We start from the raw sequence: 14,097 nt of genomic DNA, 5'->3' as shown, positions 1-14,097 counted from the left end.
ATGGATGCTGAGCATGCATGAGAGCAGCTTGGGTGGCTATAAATATGGGTATGATTAATAAAATATGATGTAATGTAATAATAACAATACAATAATGCCATATAATATTATAAAATAATGTAATATAATATAATAATATAATATGTGGCGTTGACTGTGTTGCTCGCCTCTGTCCACTAGATGGAGCTGTAGGGTCTGTGAAGGGGAATTTGCACTTGGCACAGTTTTTACACGTTAGCAGCGCGTCATCTTTGCTCTGCTGGCCCTGAGCTGAGACCGAACAGAGAGGCGTTAACCCCGTCTCTTGACCTTATTGCATTCCAATATGGGTGAGCTTAGCCTTTACATTAACTATTTCAAACGGCGAAATTTGCACTGTTTTATCTGCCATTTTACACGAGTTGTGTTCATGAAAGGGGCAGATAGCGTTAGTAAAGCAAGCTAGCTCGTTAAAAGTTTCTAGCCTTTAAACGTAAAAAATGGACATACTGTTACTCCTCCTTTAAATCGCTTTGTGAACATTAATAATTAGTTTAACTATGTATTTTTCGTCCCTTTGTGTTTCAACAAAGAAAAGAAAAAATATACACTGAATTGTGTTTAACGTTAGCCCACCACTAACTATTACGTATTTCATACGTTTTCAGTTGCCGTCGGAATAGTATTCTTAGAAAAGGCGAAATACTAAGAATAATAACCTATTAATGTGTGCTTACTGTTTTTAAAAAGCAAATATGGAGATAAAAATTATATCTGGGCTGATTGTTTCCACACGGAGCGTTTTAAAGCGCGTACACTCACGTGTACAAATTCTTGCACGTTTAAAAGATTCATAGTTACCTTTTTACCTTTGCGCGTGTGTTTTGTGTGTGTGTATTCGTCTAAGTAATTTAAAGTTTCTTGTCTGTTAAACAATATATGGAAAAATCTTTATTAATCAGTGTCTTCCCTCGTTCCCAATTTAATTGTTCCGTATGAACACTAGCCCTTCGCGGAACCAAATAATCTGTCAAGAAGTACGCTATAAGAACAGTACATTTTCTTATTTCTTGTAGTCAAGTAAAATGCATTTCAGAGAAAGAATAGATTTTTTTTTACGTGCGAGAATTTAACAGCGGTTTTTATTTTTTTAAATAGTATAAGTAGTGGTATTCTTTTTATTTTTAGACTGGTGTATTCACACTCTACATGAGCAACGGAGAAAATAATTATGTAGTATAGAAACAAAATATGAATAAATAGATTAAAAATATGAATACATTTTTTATAAACAGGAAATGTTTTACAATGAAAAAAAACCTTGAACATTCAGACATGTTAAGATTATATCTGACTTTAGTTTTGTCTGCAGGCTGACTCCGTTTGTGGCCAGCTGCTACACATTTAGCTGTGGTTGTGATCAGGTTCTCTCTCTTTCTTTCTGTTGTTATAGCGGTGAACACAAGTACATCCTTGGTATTGTCCAGTCTGCTGTCAGTGCTGGTGTTTGCAGGAATGCAGATGTTCAGTCGGCAGCTGGGCTCTTCAGAGTGGCTGACTATCCTCGGTGGCTTCCTGGGCTCTGTGCTGTTTGTCTGCTCTCTTACAGTATCCTTCTGCTGCTTTGTCATTCATACAGTTGTAGTTTGTATAACCTTAATATTAAGTTTTCTCTTAGTTTGCTTATCTTTTTTCCTGTGTTAGTTCTTAACACGCAATTGCAGGCTTTCAATAACCTTGAGAACCTTGTCTTCGGTAAAGGCTTTCAAGCCAAAATCTTCCCAGAGAGTAAGTGAATGACTAAACCATATACTAATACTGCTATTGTCTGGTGTATCCTCCTCCTAACTTGCAAAAAGTTCAAATTAATGAAGATACACTACCATTAAAATGTTAAGTTTTTTTTTAAAGTTACTTTTGTTTGTGTTAAATTGTTCAAAAGAAACCTTAAAGACTTACAAAATCTATTTAAAATAAATGCTGTTCTTTTTAACTTTCTATTCATCAAAGAAAACTGAAAAATCATGATTACAACAAAAGTATAAAACAGTGTTTTCAACATTGATAATATTAAGAAATGTTTCTCGGCATATTCAATTGGTTTCTGAAGGATCATATATGACTGAAGACTTAATGATGTTGAAAATTCAGCTTTTCAGATAGACTATTTAATATTCAGATATATTAAAATAACAGAACTGTTATAATTTATCACAATATTACTGTTTTTATGATTAAATAAATGCAGCCTTGGTGAGCATAAGAGCCTTCAAAAACCATGAAAAAAGAAATTTACAGACTTGTGGCAGGGTTTATTAAACCTTAAGATTTTAATAATGACATTTTAATACTATACACTATATATAAATGTATATACACATTTTGATAGACAAATGAAATCAGATTAAATTGTTAATTAAGAGTCAATATATGTACTTACCTGAGAAATATTTCATCTCTCTTAGTTCTCGTGTGCCTGTTCCTCTCTCTGTTTGCATCTGGTTTAGTGCATCGTGTGTGCGTGACAACGTGGTGAGTTACTTATGTTTAAAGTAATCAATTTTCTCCTTCAGACTTCTTTTTCTATTCTGTTGGGTTTATTTCTAATAAATATGATAAACATATTATGATGTTTGATATTATGTTGTTTTGGATAATGTTGCATTATATTCTTATGAAATTATAATATAAGATATCAATTGAATAATCTCCTTTTGGATATATATTTTTGTTGTATAATTTCTGCATAAGTAATTTAGTGTTAGTGTACAAACCTTTTTTTAATGCTATTGGGTGTATTTTTTATATCAAATTTGAAATTAACTTTTTATTTTTCACATTTTGTTATGTTGCTGTCTTATGTTAAACTACTTTAAAGCTGCAGTCCGTTCATTTTTGCACTAGTGGTTAATAAACAGAACTGCATGCGTCTTGCGGAAGAACATTGCAGCCAGAGCTACTTCTCTCTGTTTATGTCTATGGCAGATCACGCAGGGACTGTGCTCCTCCGCAGCAGTACCTACCAGTCTGGCCTGAAATAGTCCCAATATAAATACTTATTATGAGTGTACCATAATGATTCAGGGTAAGACAAAAACACGGTTTGGAAAATGGATTCATGTTGTACATTCTCATTATATAATTTTTGTAAATATTGAACACAAAAAAAGTTATGGACAGCAGCTTTAAATAACTTTTTTCCACATCAATCCACACTCGATACACCATAATCACAAAGCAAAAAAACTGATCTGTAACAATTTGCAAAATTATTAAATTAAGGAAATACTGAAATAAGTACATTGCATAAGTATTCAAACGTCAGGTCTGAGTTCACTCTTTTGCCGGAATTCTACTTGCGTATGTCCATCACCGGAAGCCAGTAAAAATATTTTATAAAGTTATAAAAATGGATATTCTTCTATAAAAAATGCATCACTTTGCTTCTGAAGGCCTTTATTAACCCCCTTGAGCCTCAAGTCTTTTTGGGTAATCTGCATTCTCTGGCTGGGCCACTCAAGGACATTCACAATGTTGTTGTCACTTGCATTGTCTTAGCTGTGTGCTTCGAGTCTTCGTCCTTTTGGAAGGTGAACCTTCTGCCCAGTCCAAGGTTCAGATTACTTTGGACTAGGTTTCCGTCCTTTGGATGAGATGTTAAACCGTGGTCCTGACTCTCTGTGGTCATTAAAAATCCCATGGCCCTTCTCGAAAAGAGTAGGGGTGTAACCCCGGTGTCCTGGTCAAATTCACTCGATTGGCCCTTACCAATCATGGCCTTCTAATAATCCCCATCCACTGAATTGGCTCTATCACACTCTCTCCTCTCCACCTATCGCTGGTGTGTGGTGAGCGCACTGGCGCCGTTGTACTGTGGCTGCTGTCCCATCATCCAAGAGGATGCTGCACACTGGTGGTGGTTGAGGATATATCCCTGACATGAGTGTACAGTAGTACATATGAAAGCGCTATATAAATGCCTCATTCGTTCGTTCATTCATTCATTGAGGCTAACTCTATATTTTGCTGCGTTGAGCTTTCCTTCTACCCTGATGAGTTCCCCTCTCCCTGCTACTGAAAAACACCCTCACAGCATGATGCTGCTACCACCACACTTTATGGTTGGTTTGGGATGGTATTGTGCAGATGATGAGCAGTGCCTGGTTTCATCCAGATATGACACTTGGAAGTGAGGTTCAACAGACCAAAGAGTCTTTGTTTCTTACAATCTGAGAGAGTCCTTTAAGTGTTTTTTCTTCTCTGAGGAGAGAATAGAGTCAGAAAGCAGAGATCAGTGGAGTGTTGCAATGATGTTTGTCCTTATAAGATAAGAAATGCTTTAGTAGTAGTAGTAGTGTTCTATATAGAACCCTTTTTAAGTGCCAAAAGGGTTCTTTCTTGTCATAATTAGAACCCTTTTAGCATAAAAGGGTCTTTGGAGTATACTCAACTATACTTCTATATATAGTAGGAAGAATCCTGGTTGTTCCAAATTTGTTTCATTAAGGATTATGGAGGCTACATACTTCTGTGAACATTCCATATAGCAGAATTGTTTTTGTAGTCTTCCTCAGATTGGTATCTTGGCACAATCCTGTCTAAGCAGTTTGTTTGACCTCATGGCGTAGCATTTGCTCTGATCTCATTTTCAGCTGTTAGAAATTATGTTGTAAGTGTGCCTTTCCAAATCATACCCATTTAATTGAATTTTCTACAGGTTTTTATATATAAACATTGGCAGTTTAGGTTAGTTATCACAAATCAGTTTTGCTTTGTCGGTATGTTGTAGTGTGGATCTGTGTGAAAAAGTGTAAATTAAAGCGTTTTAACATACAGCAGCAACATAAATGTGTAAAAATGAAGGGGTTTGAATACTTAGAAAGAATCAGGTGTGCTATTGTCAGAAATCTTGTGCTATTGTCTGAAAGCTGATTGAAATCTTTGACTATTATGTGTGTGATCTCCTCTTCTTGTTGTGTTAATTGATTACCACAGAAAAAAAAACCACTCATCACAGTTTTTAAAAACACAAAATATTGTTGCCAGAACCCACTTTACTTTTGTTGGTTACCTGTCAAATTGGCCAGATATACCTCATTCAATGCTGTTATTTTGTTCTTTCTTTCTCTGTTCTCTGACATATAGCCTGATCTTCTCTGTCTTTGCACTGTACTACATCAACAAAGTGTCAGCGGCTCTTTACCAGGCAGCACCTGCTCCAGCTCCTGCCAAACTCACCAGCAAGGGCAAAAGAAAGAACTGAAGCACTTATGACATCAGTCACCCATTCAGCCACTACACCGCTGCATGCTAAAGCTACAAAATCTGATATGTTTGCCAAAAGCAGACCTTTTTCTTTCTTTTTTTATCCATTCCACTGAAAGATTACTAAACACAGTTTGTCATACGAGTAATGGATGTGATTTTTGGTTCTGTTTACAACAATGTTTTTGTTTAAGGGGTTTGTTATTAAAAGTTGATAAAAGAATCATGGGCTCTTCAGAGATCTACTCTTGTTTTCCTGTTAAAGTCAACACAAAATGGAAATTCACTCTTTCTAAATGCATCTATTGATCTTATTCATTTATGCATATTTATTTTGTTATGTTTAATCAGAAAGTCATAACTCGATCTTCCGGTGAAACTTCTCCAATAATCTAGAGCACTTAAATCCTGGTGTTTTCTTAAATTTGACATCAAGCTCCAAGCAGTCTTGTCCAATTTTACTGTTCATCACAATATGAAAGATTGTGACTACAAGCTACAGAGTTCTCTGTAACATAGACAATATGAAAATAATTTTCAGTGCAGTTGATTTAGGAATAATTATTGCAGTGTAAAATGTTAAACTCCGGATGACTAACCTGCCAAGTGTTGTCAGTGTTCTCCACCCTTTGCGCATGGTAAACTGTGCTGGTTTCCTGCCTAAGGCCTCACATTGCATCCTGGGACTCTCAGCTGATTCATTCCTGCTACTAACCCTGTACAAAACAAAGCTCTTTTACTTTATCTAAACTACTCAGTTAGTCTGTAAAGCTCAAACCACAAGTGTCAAATTATCATGGAATTAAAAGTATGTGCCTCTACCACAGTTGAAGCTCACCCAAATATTTGTAATGCATTTCAAATTAAAAACAGATAGTAGTTAAACTGCTGTGCTCTGATTAAATAGATCTCTCTGTCTGTATGAACATAAGCACTGAATATTCAGGACTATATATATAAATGGACTTCCATCAGATTATATATATATATATATATATATATATATATATATATATATATATATATATATATAATCTGATGGAAGTCCATTTGTACAGTAACTAGTTTAGATATTTTACATATAGATTTATGTATTTTCTGGATTGACCAGTGGTGTAGTTGTGAAAGTTGATGGGGTTTTCTCCGTCTTTGTAGCATCAATGTGTAGATGTATATCTGTGTTAGCCCTTTGTGGACCAAACTACCAGTTAGGCCACTTTAAAAAAAACATGTCTTTACCTGAAAGGAATGTAATGAGAGAATTGTAGTGGAACAAACCTCCAAAGCTGTGCAAGGAATTCAACATGATTACTATGACAACACTATCACCCTTGCTCAAAACACAATGTGTCATCCACCCATGACGGTTTTCTCTCTTCCCCTTTTCCTTCCCACGGCCTTCTAATAAAGATTAAATTTAGTTTCTAAAGTGCTAAAATGTATAACCCAAAACTGACCCAAGTTGTTTCAAACCTGTATGAATTTATTTCTTCTGCTGAACGCCAAATTATTTATTTTGAAGACTGTCAGTAGCCAAACTGGATGTCTTCCATAGTATGGAAAGAAAAAATACCCTGGAAGTTAATGGGACTCATCCACTGTTTGGTTGCTGACATTCTTCAAAATCGATTATTTTGTGTTCAGCAGATGAGGGAAATTCATACAGACTTGGAACAACATGAGGGTGAGTAAATCATGACAGAATTTTTATGTTGGGGTGAACTATCCCTTTAAAGGCCATTGTGCTGGGTAGAGACATCCCTAATGCATACTGCGCAGATAGGAACAGGCCATCTTGCCAAAAACAGCAGCCCTTCCCTTAAAAATAATGCCTGGGCAAGTATCTTTTTCTAAAGTCTGTTCAAAGTGGAGACAGAGATGTTGTAGCTTGTGAAAAGCAATCTATGAGAAGCATATGTGAAAGCTTTGAGTCACTCACATAGGAAATGGATGAAAGGCTGCTCCTCCTTAATTGTTAAAACATTTTCAATAGGAATGCACTGACCAGTAAAGTAGCCTATGGAAATAAAGAAATATACTGAAGTGAAAATTACTGTAATGTTTTTTAACACTTAATTGCGTTATTTGAAATTAAACAAAAATGTATGGCATTTCTAATTAATTAAACTGGTAAACTTAAAAGTGCTCTTTCGAGCCATTTACCCAACTCTGTATGTAATTTCATAATTATATTGTCATTTAAATATTGTTAGTGTAGCCTACTGCCTAATGTACTGACAAGCACTAGGGTATTTAAATGTATTTTAATTACACGTTTGTAATGAAGTTGCGATTTAAAATGTAAAATAACATATAAAAATATAATCAAGTTTACATATGATGTAATGCGTCAAAACGTATTAAGAAAACTTTCTTTAGAGCACAAAATATATTTATAAAAAAAATACAAAGTGCGTGTACATGAAAGTCTACTCTCTTTAAGTACATTTAATATCATACTCTGCAAGTTGCCTTTTAAAATATAAAATTTAAAGTAGGCCTAGCCTACGCTACAACTAAGCACACTTCTTTTTTCACAAGGGTGGTTTGCTGCTTTACGATGGTCTAACGCAGCCTTTCTCAAACTTTTTTCAGTCAGGGCACCTTTCAAAAGTTCACAAAATTTCAAGGCACCCCAGTTTAAAATATAATTTAAAAACACTGCATAAGCCAAATTTAAATGCAAATGTCCTGTTTATTTAAACAGGACAGTAATGAACAGAGCATAATACGAACTTTAAATAACAATAATAATAACTTTATAGCAACTTTATAGCACCTAAGTAATTAGGTTTACAAAGTAATTCACAAAATAATTAATCAGAGACACAAATGCCATAAAACCGTAAGAGGTGAACCGCACAATACAAGAACCCAACAACAAATCCTGACCAGGCAACTAAACTGAAGTGCAGGATGCAGTTAAAACAAAATAAAAAGGGGCAGACATGACAAAAATAAAACATTCTGGCTGACCCCCCAACGTGAGTTTTTCAAAGCAACCGTTATTAATGTGTCACTCTAACGGGTTTCACGTGAGACTGATAGCCTAAGGTGTTATGTTCCAGCAGAGTTTATTAGAGTGGAATTCGTTGTTCATAACTCTGTAGCCTAGCACTGTTAAAGCCATTAGCATACACATGCATACATTCATTTGCGTTTGCTGTGGCGTTAAGCCCTAAACAGTTAACATTTACAGTTCCTACCCACATAGCTTACTCACCCAAGCTCACATTCATTCGGGCGGAGCCCCGGTATAAATTCCTGCTCCGCTTCTTGACCAACTCTTGCAAAGAACATTCAGTACATTCTTTCATTTTCAGGTGACGCTCTACTTTTTATCACTGTAAGTACGCATATCTCTACTATTCAGGACATAAAGACATAGTTCTTTGTTTCACTTTGTTAACGATTAAGAACACTTAGAAAGGTTTTATAGCTGGGCTATTGTAACTTTTCTCTCCTTGTTAAGTAATAGGAAACAACTTTTAATACGAACACCGTCTTTAAAGGGTGTGTATATGCGTGGATGCACAGATTTAATGGACGTCAGTCACATAGCCTAATTGAATGTAAACGTTTTTATGGATAGATTAAACATTTAAAAGGAAGATTAAACAGTTTATCAATTCTGAAATAGTTACCCATCAGGATTTACTAATAATAAATACCTTATTTTTGTTTCTTTCTCACTGCATCTCTTTGGCATGACTTCTTGGTGGACATTACTCACACGTTGGCTTATTTCCAAATGGAAAAATCCACTTCTGTTTTTCATTCTGCCTAATTGAAGAGAACAGTGGCTGTTTGCATAATATTCTGTTTGAGGAGACACAAAAAATAATACATATTTCTCACTGCAGACACTCAAAATGCCGTCTGATCTGGAGAGAGCAATGGAGACTCTGATAACGGTGTTTCACCGTTATGCTGGTAAAGATAATGATGGTAAGAGTGGAACCCTGAGTCGCAGAGAGCTGAAAATGCTGATGGAGAACGAGCTGGCTAGCTTCCTGAAGGTACAAAATTCCATCTGTCATACACCCAAGGCGGGACAACCTTAAACAATGTTTTGGGCCTAGCAAGGGCATGGCCGTCCCAAGCTCATGGCCCGGCAGTCACACTGGTTGCACGGACCAGAGCAAGAGGCCCCTAAAAATCTATACCATGTCTTTCTGATCTTCTTCATATTTCACTCTTTTTCCATCATCTTTGGAAACCTACTTCCAATTCTATTATACTGCAATCGTGTATCTTTTGTTTCTCCTAGACTCAGAAGGACCCTGCTACCGTAGACAAGATTATGAAGGATCTAGACTCTAATGGAGATGGAGAGGTGAATTTTGAAGAGTTTGTGTCTCTTGTGGTGGGCTTGTCCATTGCTTGCGAACAGTGCTACGTTGCGCATAAGATGGCAGCTGGCAGAAAGAATTAAAATGGCAAACACGAGGGGAGGAAAGAATGTCTGTTGTTCTGTTGCGTAATTTGTTAATGTTTTTCCAGTTTCAAATGAGAAGTTTGAAGTTGTTACTACAGTTTGTTGTACTGTATGCATGGTTTGCAAAAGATGTTGGTTTGTCATTTTTGATGTTTTGTCAAAAGTCCTGTAAGTTCCACCACGAAAATAAACATGTGATTTCCCAAATTGTTTTAGGGCTGAATGGATTCTAAATTCTTTGCAAAATTAAGATATCATGTCAGATGTTATTCTGATGAGACATTTTCAAGAGAGAATGCAACATGTCCTTTATGACTGACTGGTGCAGACACATTGGAACTTAATTAAGACATCAGATTGAGTTCAAGGATATCAAATATAATCTTAACATGGAATATTTTCTAGAACTAAGTCTCTGAGAATGTTTGCTTGAATTGACATTTATGTTATTATGAATTATTCTATAAAACGGATTCCATTTTTATCATTCATATGCTCTAGTCAGACACACAAATGTCATGACAAAAGCAGCAATAACACAACACAGAAATGCAAATCATCAAGAGCAAACAGACTGGAGGAAACATCATTTTCATAAATGGGTCAATCACAGAAAAATGATGGTATAGAGTCATTGCTGGTATCCAGAACCCTTCATAAATGTTCAAAGAGCAGCTAGTTCACAGACACTGTCTTTACTATCCCTCCATGCTTTAATATTCCCATTAATAATTCTCACTGTCCAGTACCATTGTGTGACATCACATAGGTATCTACCAATTACACACAGTAGCCTAGCTGATGTATCAGTATTACTGGTGAAACTGTAAATGTAAATATTTGATATGATTGCTCAGTATATGAAATTGTTTTTTCTTACTAAAATATGACTAATAATATGTAAAATAAAGTATACTGTTTGCATTCTATTCTGAATAGAAATTCCTCCTTTAAAATAATAAGCCCTCACTTTTTGCTTTTCCTAAATTCAGCGTTTACACATCAGATATTAAGTAATTTTATTTTGAATTCTATCATTGATCTGTGGAATATTATAGGCTAATCATGAATTATTATTTTTTTAGCTCACTGGACGTCATGCAGATTACTTGTCAGCAGCTGTTTATTGTAGCCATAACTCATCTACATAATAAATCATTCTTTTCGGATCTGTTTATTTAAATAACGAGTGGTTTTAATTTGAGCATCCCCTCCCCCCGAGGAACCACCGACAATGTGTGTGGGTGTGTTTGAAATCTGTGTAAACAGTGGTTGCCATGTAACTAGAATGACTCTTAAGGGTGTGTCAGCCACATGAGGCCATGGGAGCAAACGTGTTTTTTTGTCTCCTCCGTATGATATGTCTGGACTTAAAATAAATACCTACATTAAATCTTCAGGATAACACATCAATACAATAATAATTATAATAATAATAATAATTATTATTATTATGCACATTATATATTTATAATACATAATATAATATTATAATATTATATTATGTATTATAAATATATAATGTGCATAATAATAATAACAATAATACACGATGCAAAATCAAATATGATACAAGAACACTTTTATCTATTTATTTTCTTGTAAAAGTGTATTATGTCTATCATGTGACCATAGACTTTTTGCTGAGAATTTCACTAGACAAAAAAGCCCAAACAATATGAGCTGTGGAAAATTATGTGACCTCAGAGCTTTTTACACCGGATGCGTTTGAAAACACGGTAAGTCTATCCTCACAGCCTTACTTTTATACCTTTCATGGTGCTGCCCTGAATAAGGTCTATAGTTTTAGTTATAGTTATAGTTCAGGTTCAGGAAGGTGATCACTAGATGTCAGCACTAGTCCACACACGTCAGGAATCCTTCCATAGACTCTTCCTCCTCTTCTCTCCTACATTTCTGTGTCGTAGATAAGTAACCCAACACGACAATTATTTCCTCCCTACAATAATCCCACAGATGAGATCAAACATGTATTTAGGTCAAATTTAGACTGTGATTAAATGTCTGTGATTAATTATTTTGATCTTATTTTGGTTTTGATTAGAAAAAGTAGTATTATGTTAAATAAAATGACTCCAGTATTTACAATCTGTTATTTTGTAATGTATGACTCCTACATACAATATATATATATATATATATATATATATATATATATATATATATATATATATATATATATATATATATATATATATATATATATATATATATATATATATATATATATATAAAAATGACTCCAGTGATTATTTTTTGGCCATTTCTATTTCTTTCTTCTTCTTTTTTTTTTTTTTACTTTATTATAATATATTTTTTGGGTGCACTATTTTAATATGTTTTACAAGGTAATTGCCCAAGTGGCAACCTCCTCCAGTGACTGTTGAAGCCAATATACGGAAGTAACTTAATCTGCAATTCATCGACTGGCCACTAGGCTCCAGAAGGGGGCAAAATCTCATTGAGCCCCATGTTAAAATTCCCAACTTTACAGCAGAATTTCATGCACTGCAGTCAGAATTTTCCTCTTTGCCCATTTTCCTGTTACAGGGGGCGTATTACAGACTGAGTAAACCCAGCCTGATCTGACGGCGATTTGATTTTGCCCGGCAACTCAGTCTGAAAACCCGTACATTCATTTCTACTACTTCTGTTAGACTTGCGGGAACCAATCACAGACTGGTTTATCCACCTGGCACGCTATGGGTGGGTTTAACATGATGACAGATTGAGAAGATGGGTCGTTGCCCGTTGATCACGCCTCTTGTGGTCGGATTGGTTGAAGGACTATCCAATTGCATACAGAATTATTCAAATAAAGCTTGTTGATCACACCACTTGTGCAGTAGAAAATACAGAGCAGATTCCCCAGACCAATGTTCAATTTTAAATTGAGCTTGGTCTGGTAATAGCCAGACAAGGTGTATTACAGAAACATCTCAACTTAAGAATTCTATCTTATCTGTTTGGTAACCATGGCAATTTCAGTTAGGACCGCATTTAGGACAAAGGTTATTACAGAAGGACATTTCTTAAATACATAATCTTATCTAGGCTATGGATAATATACTATAGTATAGTACTGAGTAATAGCCTATTAAGAACATGTGGGCTATAGGGTTAGGAATAAAAATTTGGTTTAGGATTAGTTGCACGTAGGCCTATGCATAATTTACTGTTATAACTATAAGTAGATGTAACAAGTTCACTGTTGCTAAAATAAAGAGTGACTTATTTTTTCTGTAGAGGTAATCTCTTGTCGGATCATCACGGTTATGGCTCCTATAATGCTCCTTTTTGTGTGTGTGTGTGTGTGTGTGTGTGTGTGTGTGTGTGTGTGTGTGTGTGTGTGTGTGTGTGTGTGTTGTGTGTGTGTGTGTGTGTGTGTGTGTGTGTGTGTGTGTGTGTGTGTGTGTGTGTGTGTGTGTGTGTGTGTGTGTGTGTGTGTGTGTGTGTGTGTGTGTGTGTGTGTGTGTGTGTTTCATCAAAAACACCTGGGGCTGCTTACCTTACAATGTAGAACAACCTGCATTGAACAAAGAATTAAATAGGGCACACTTAAAAGCACACACCCTAATTATTTTTTACTCCACCGCCTAAAGATGTTTCTCAGAGGTTAGAGGTATAGACTTGGGTGGGGTTTACATACAACACCATTTATTGTTTTTAGTGTTATCCTCTTGGTTATGTTCTACAAATATATAAAAAAATATTATTTGATGATCATTAAAGGGAGATATGTAATAATGTATGTTAAGTTAAATTAATTAAGGGTGTGTCTGTTTATTCGGCTGTTTACTTAGTCTCCAAGAAGTAGGCTATATTACAACACTGGATGATGAGTCAGTGTCTTTGCACTTATATTTTTACAAATACTGAAAAATGCTGTTGCTCCACAACCGAGCCATTATGAGTGTTCATGAAGATTATGTGGTTTTTGTGCACCATTGCATGCATTATTACATATGTCTGCAGATGGCTTCATTATTGTTAGTGTTGTGTACAGTTGCTCTAGATAGAGTATTCATATATAGTCTCCATTAAAAAAGATCTGAGGCCATTCAGCAAATATCAGTCATTCGTTGATGTCTGAAGACTAGATTCAAAGGGGATAAGAGTGTATCTGTTTACTGCAAATATGAAGCTTCGTTTGAAGCTTGTGATTCAAGCCACAAAAAATAGCCAACAACGTCATAGCTATACACAATGAGTCTTTCAGCTTTATCCTAAATTTTGAAGCTGAAACATTTTAAAAGAATTTTTATTGGAAGGGCATACAGTCGCATCAAAAAAAAAAACATTTCGACACTAAAACACAGCGTTCAAAGTACTTGGGCAACACCCAGAAGAGAGATCAGAGTCACGCATGTCCTAAAGTGTGACTCAGATTCCCC

General features: G+C 35.3%; 2 protein-coding genes across 2 annotated transcripts; both read left to right on the top strand.

Moving 5' to 3' along the window:
• The first annotated feature begins 180 nt into the window (after positions 1-180).
• Positions 181-6,129, top strand: krtcap2 (keratinocyte associated protein 2). The gene is made up of 5 exons (XM_067448776.1): positions 181-329; positions 1,433-1,587; positions 1,704-1,767; positions 2,445-2,511; positions 5,125-6,129. The coding sequence occupies exons 1-5, from the start codon at positions 326-328 to the stop codon at positions 5,240-5,242; spliced, it is 408 nt and encodes a 135-aa protein (XP_067304877.1). The 5' UTR covers positions 181-325; the 3' UTR covers positions 5,243-6,129.
• Positions 6,130-8,438: 2,309 nt separating this feature from the next.
• Positions 8,439-9,892, top strand: s100a10b (S100 calcium binding protein A10b). The gene is made up of 3 exons (XM_067449690.1): positions 8,439-8,590; positions 9,108-9,263; positions 9,515-9,892. The coding sequence occupies exons 2-3, from the start codon at positions 9,117-9,119 to the stop codon at positions 9,677-9,679; spliced, it is 312 nt and encodes a 103-aa protein (XP_067305791.1). The 5' UTR covers positions 8,439-8,590; positions 9,108-9,116; the 3' UTR covers positions 9,680-9,892.
• Positions 9,893-14,097: the final 4,205 nt, after the last annotated feature.

Source organism: Pseudorasbora parva, chromosome 7 (assembly GCF_024679245.1).
Source record: "Pseudorasbora parva isolate DD20220531a chromosome 7, ASM2467924v1, whole genome shotgun sequence".
Lineage (NCBI taxonomy): Eukaryota > Metazoa > Chordata > Actinopteri > Cypriniformes > Gobionidae > Pseudorasbora > Pseudorasbora parva.
This window is presented reverse-complemented; position numbering and strand designations above follow the sequence as displayed.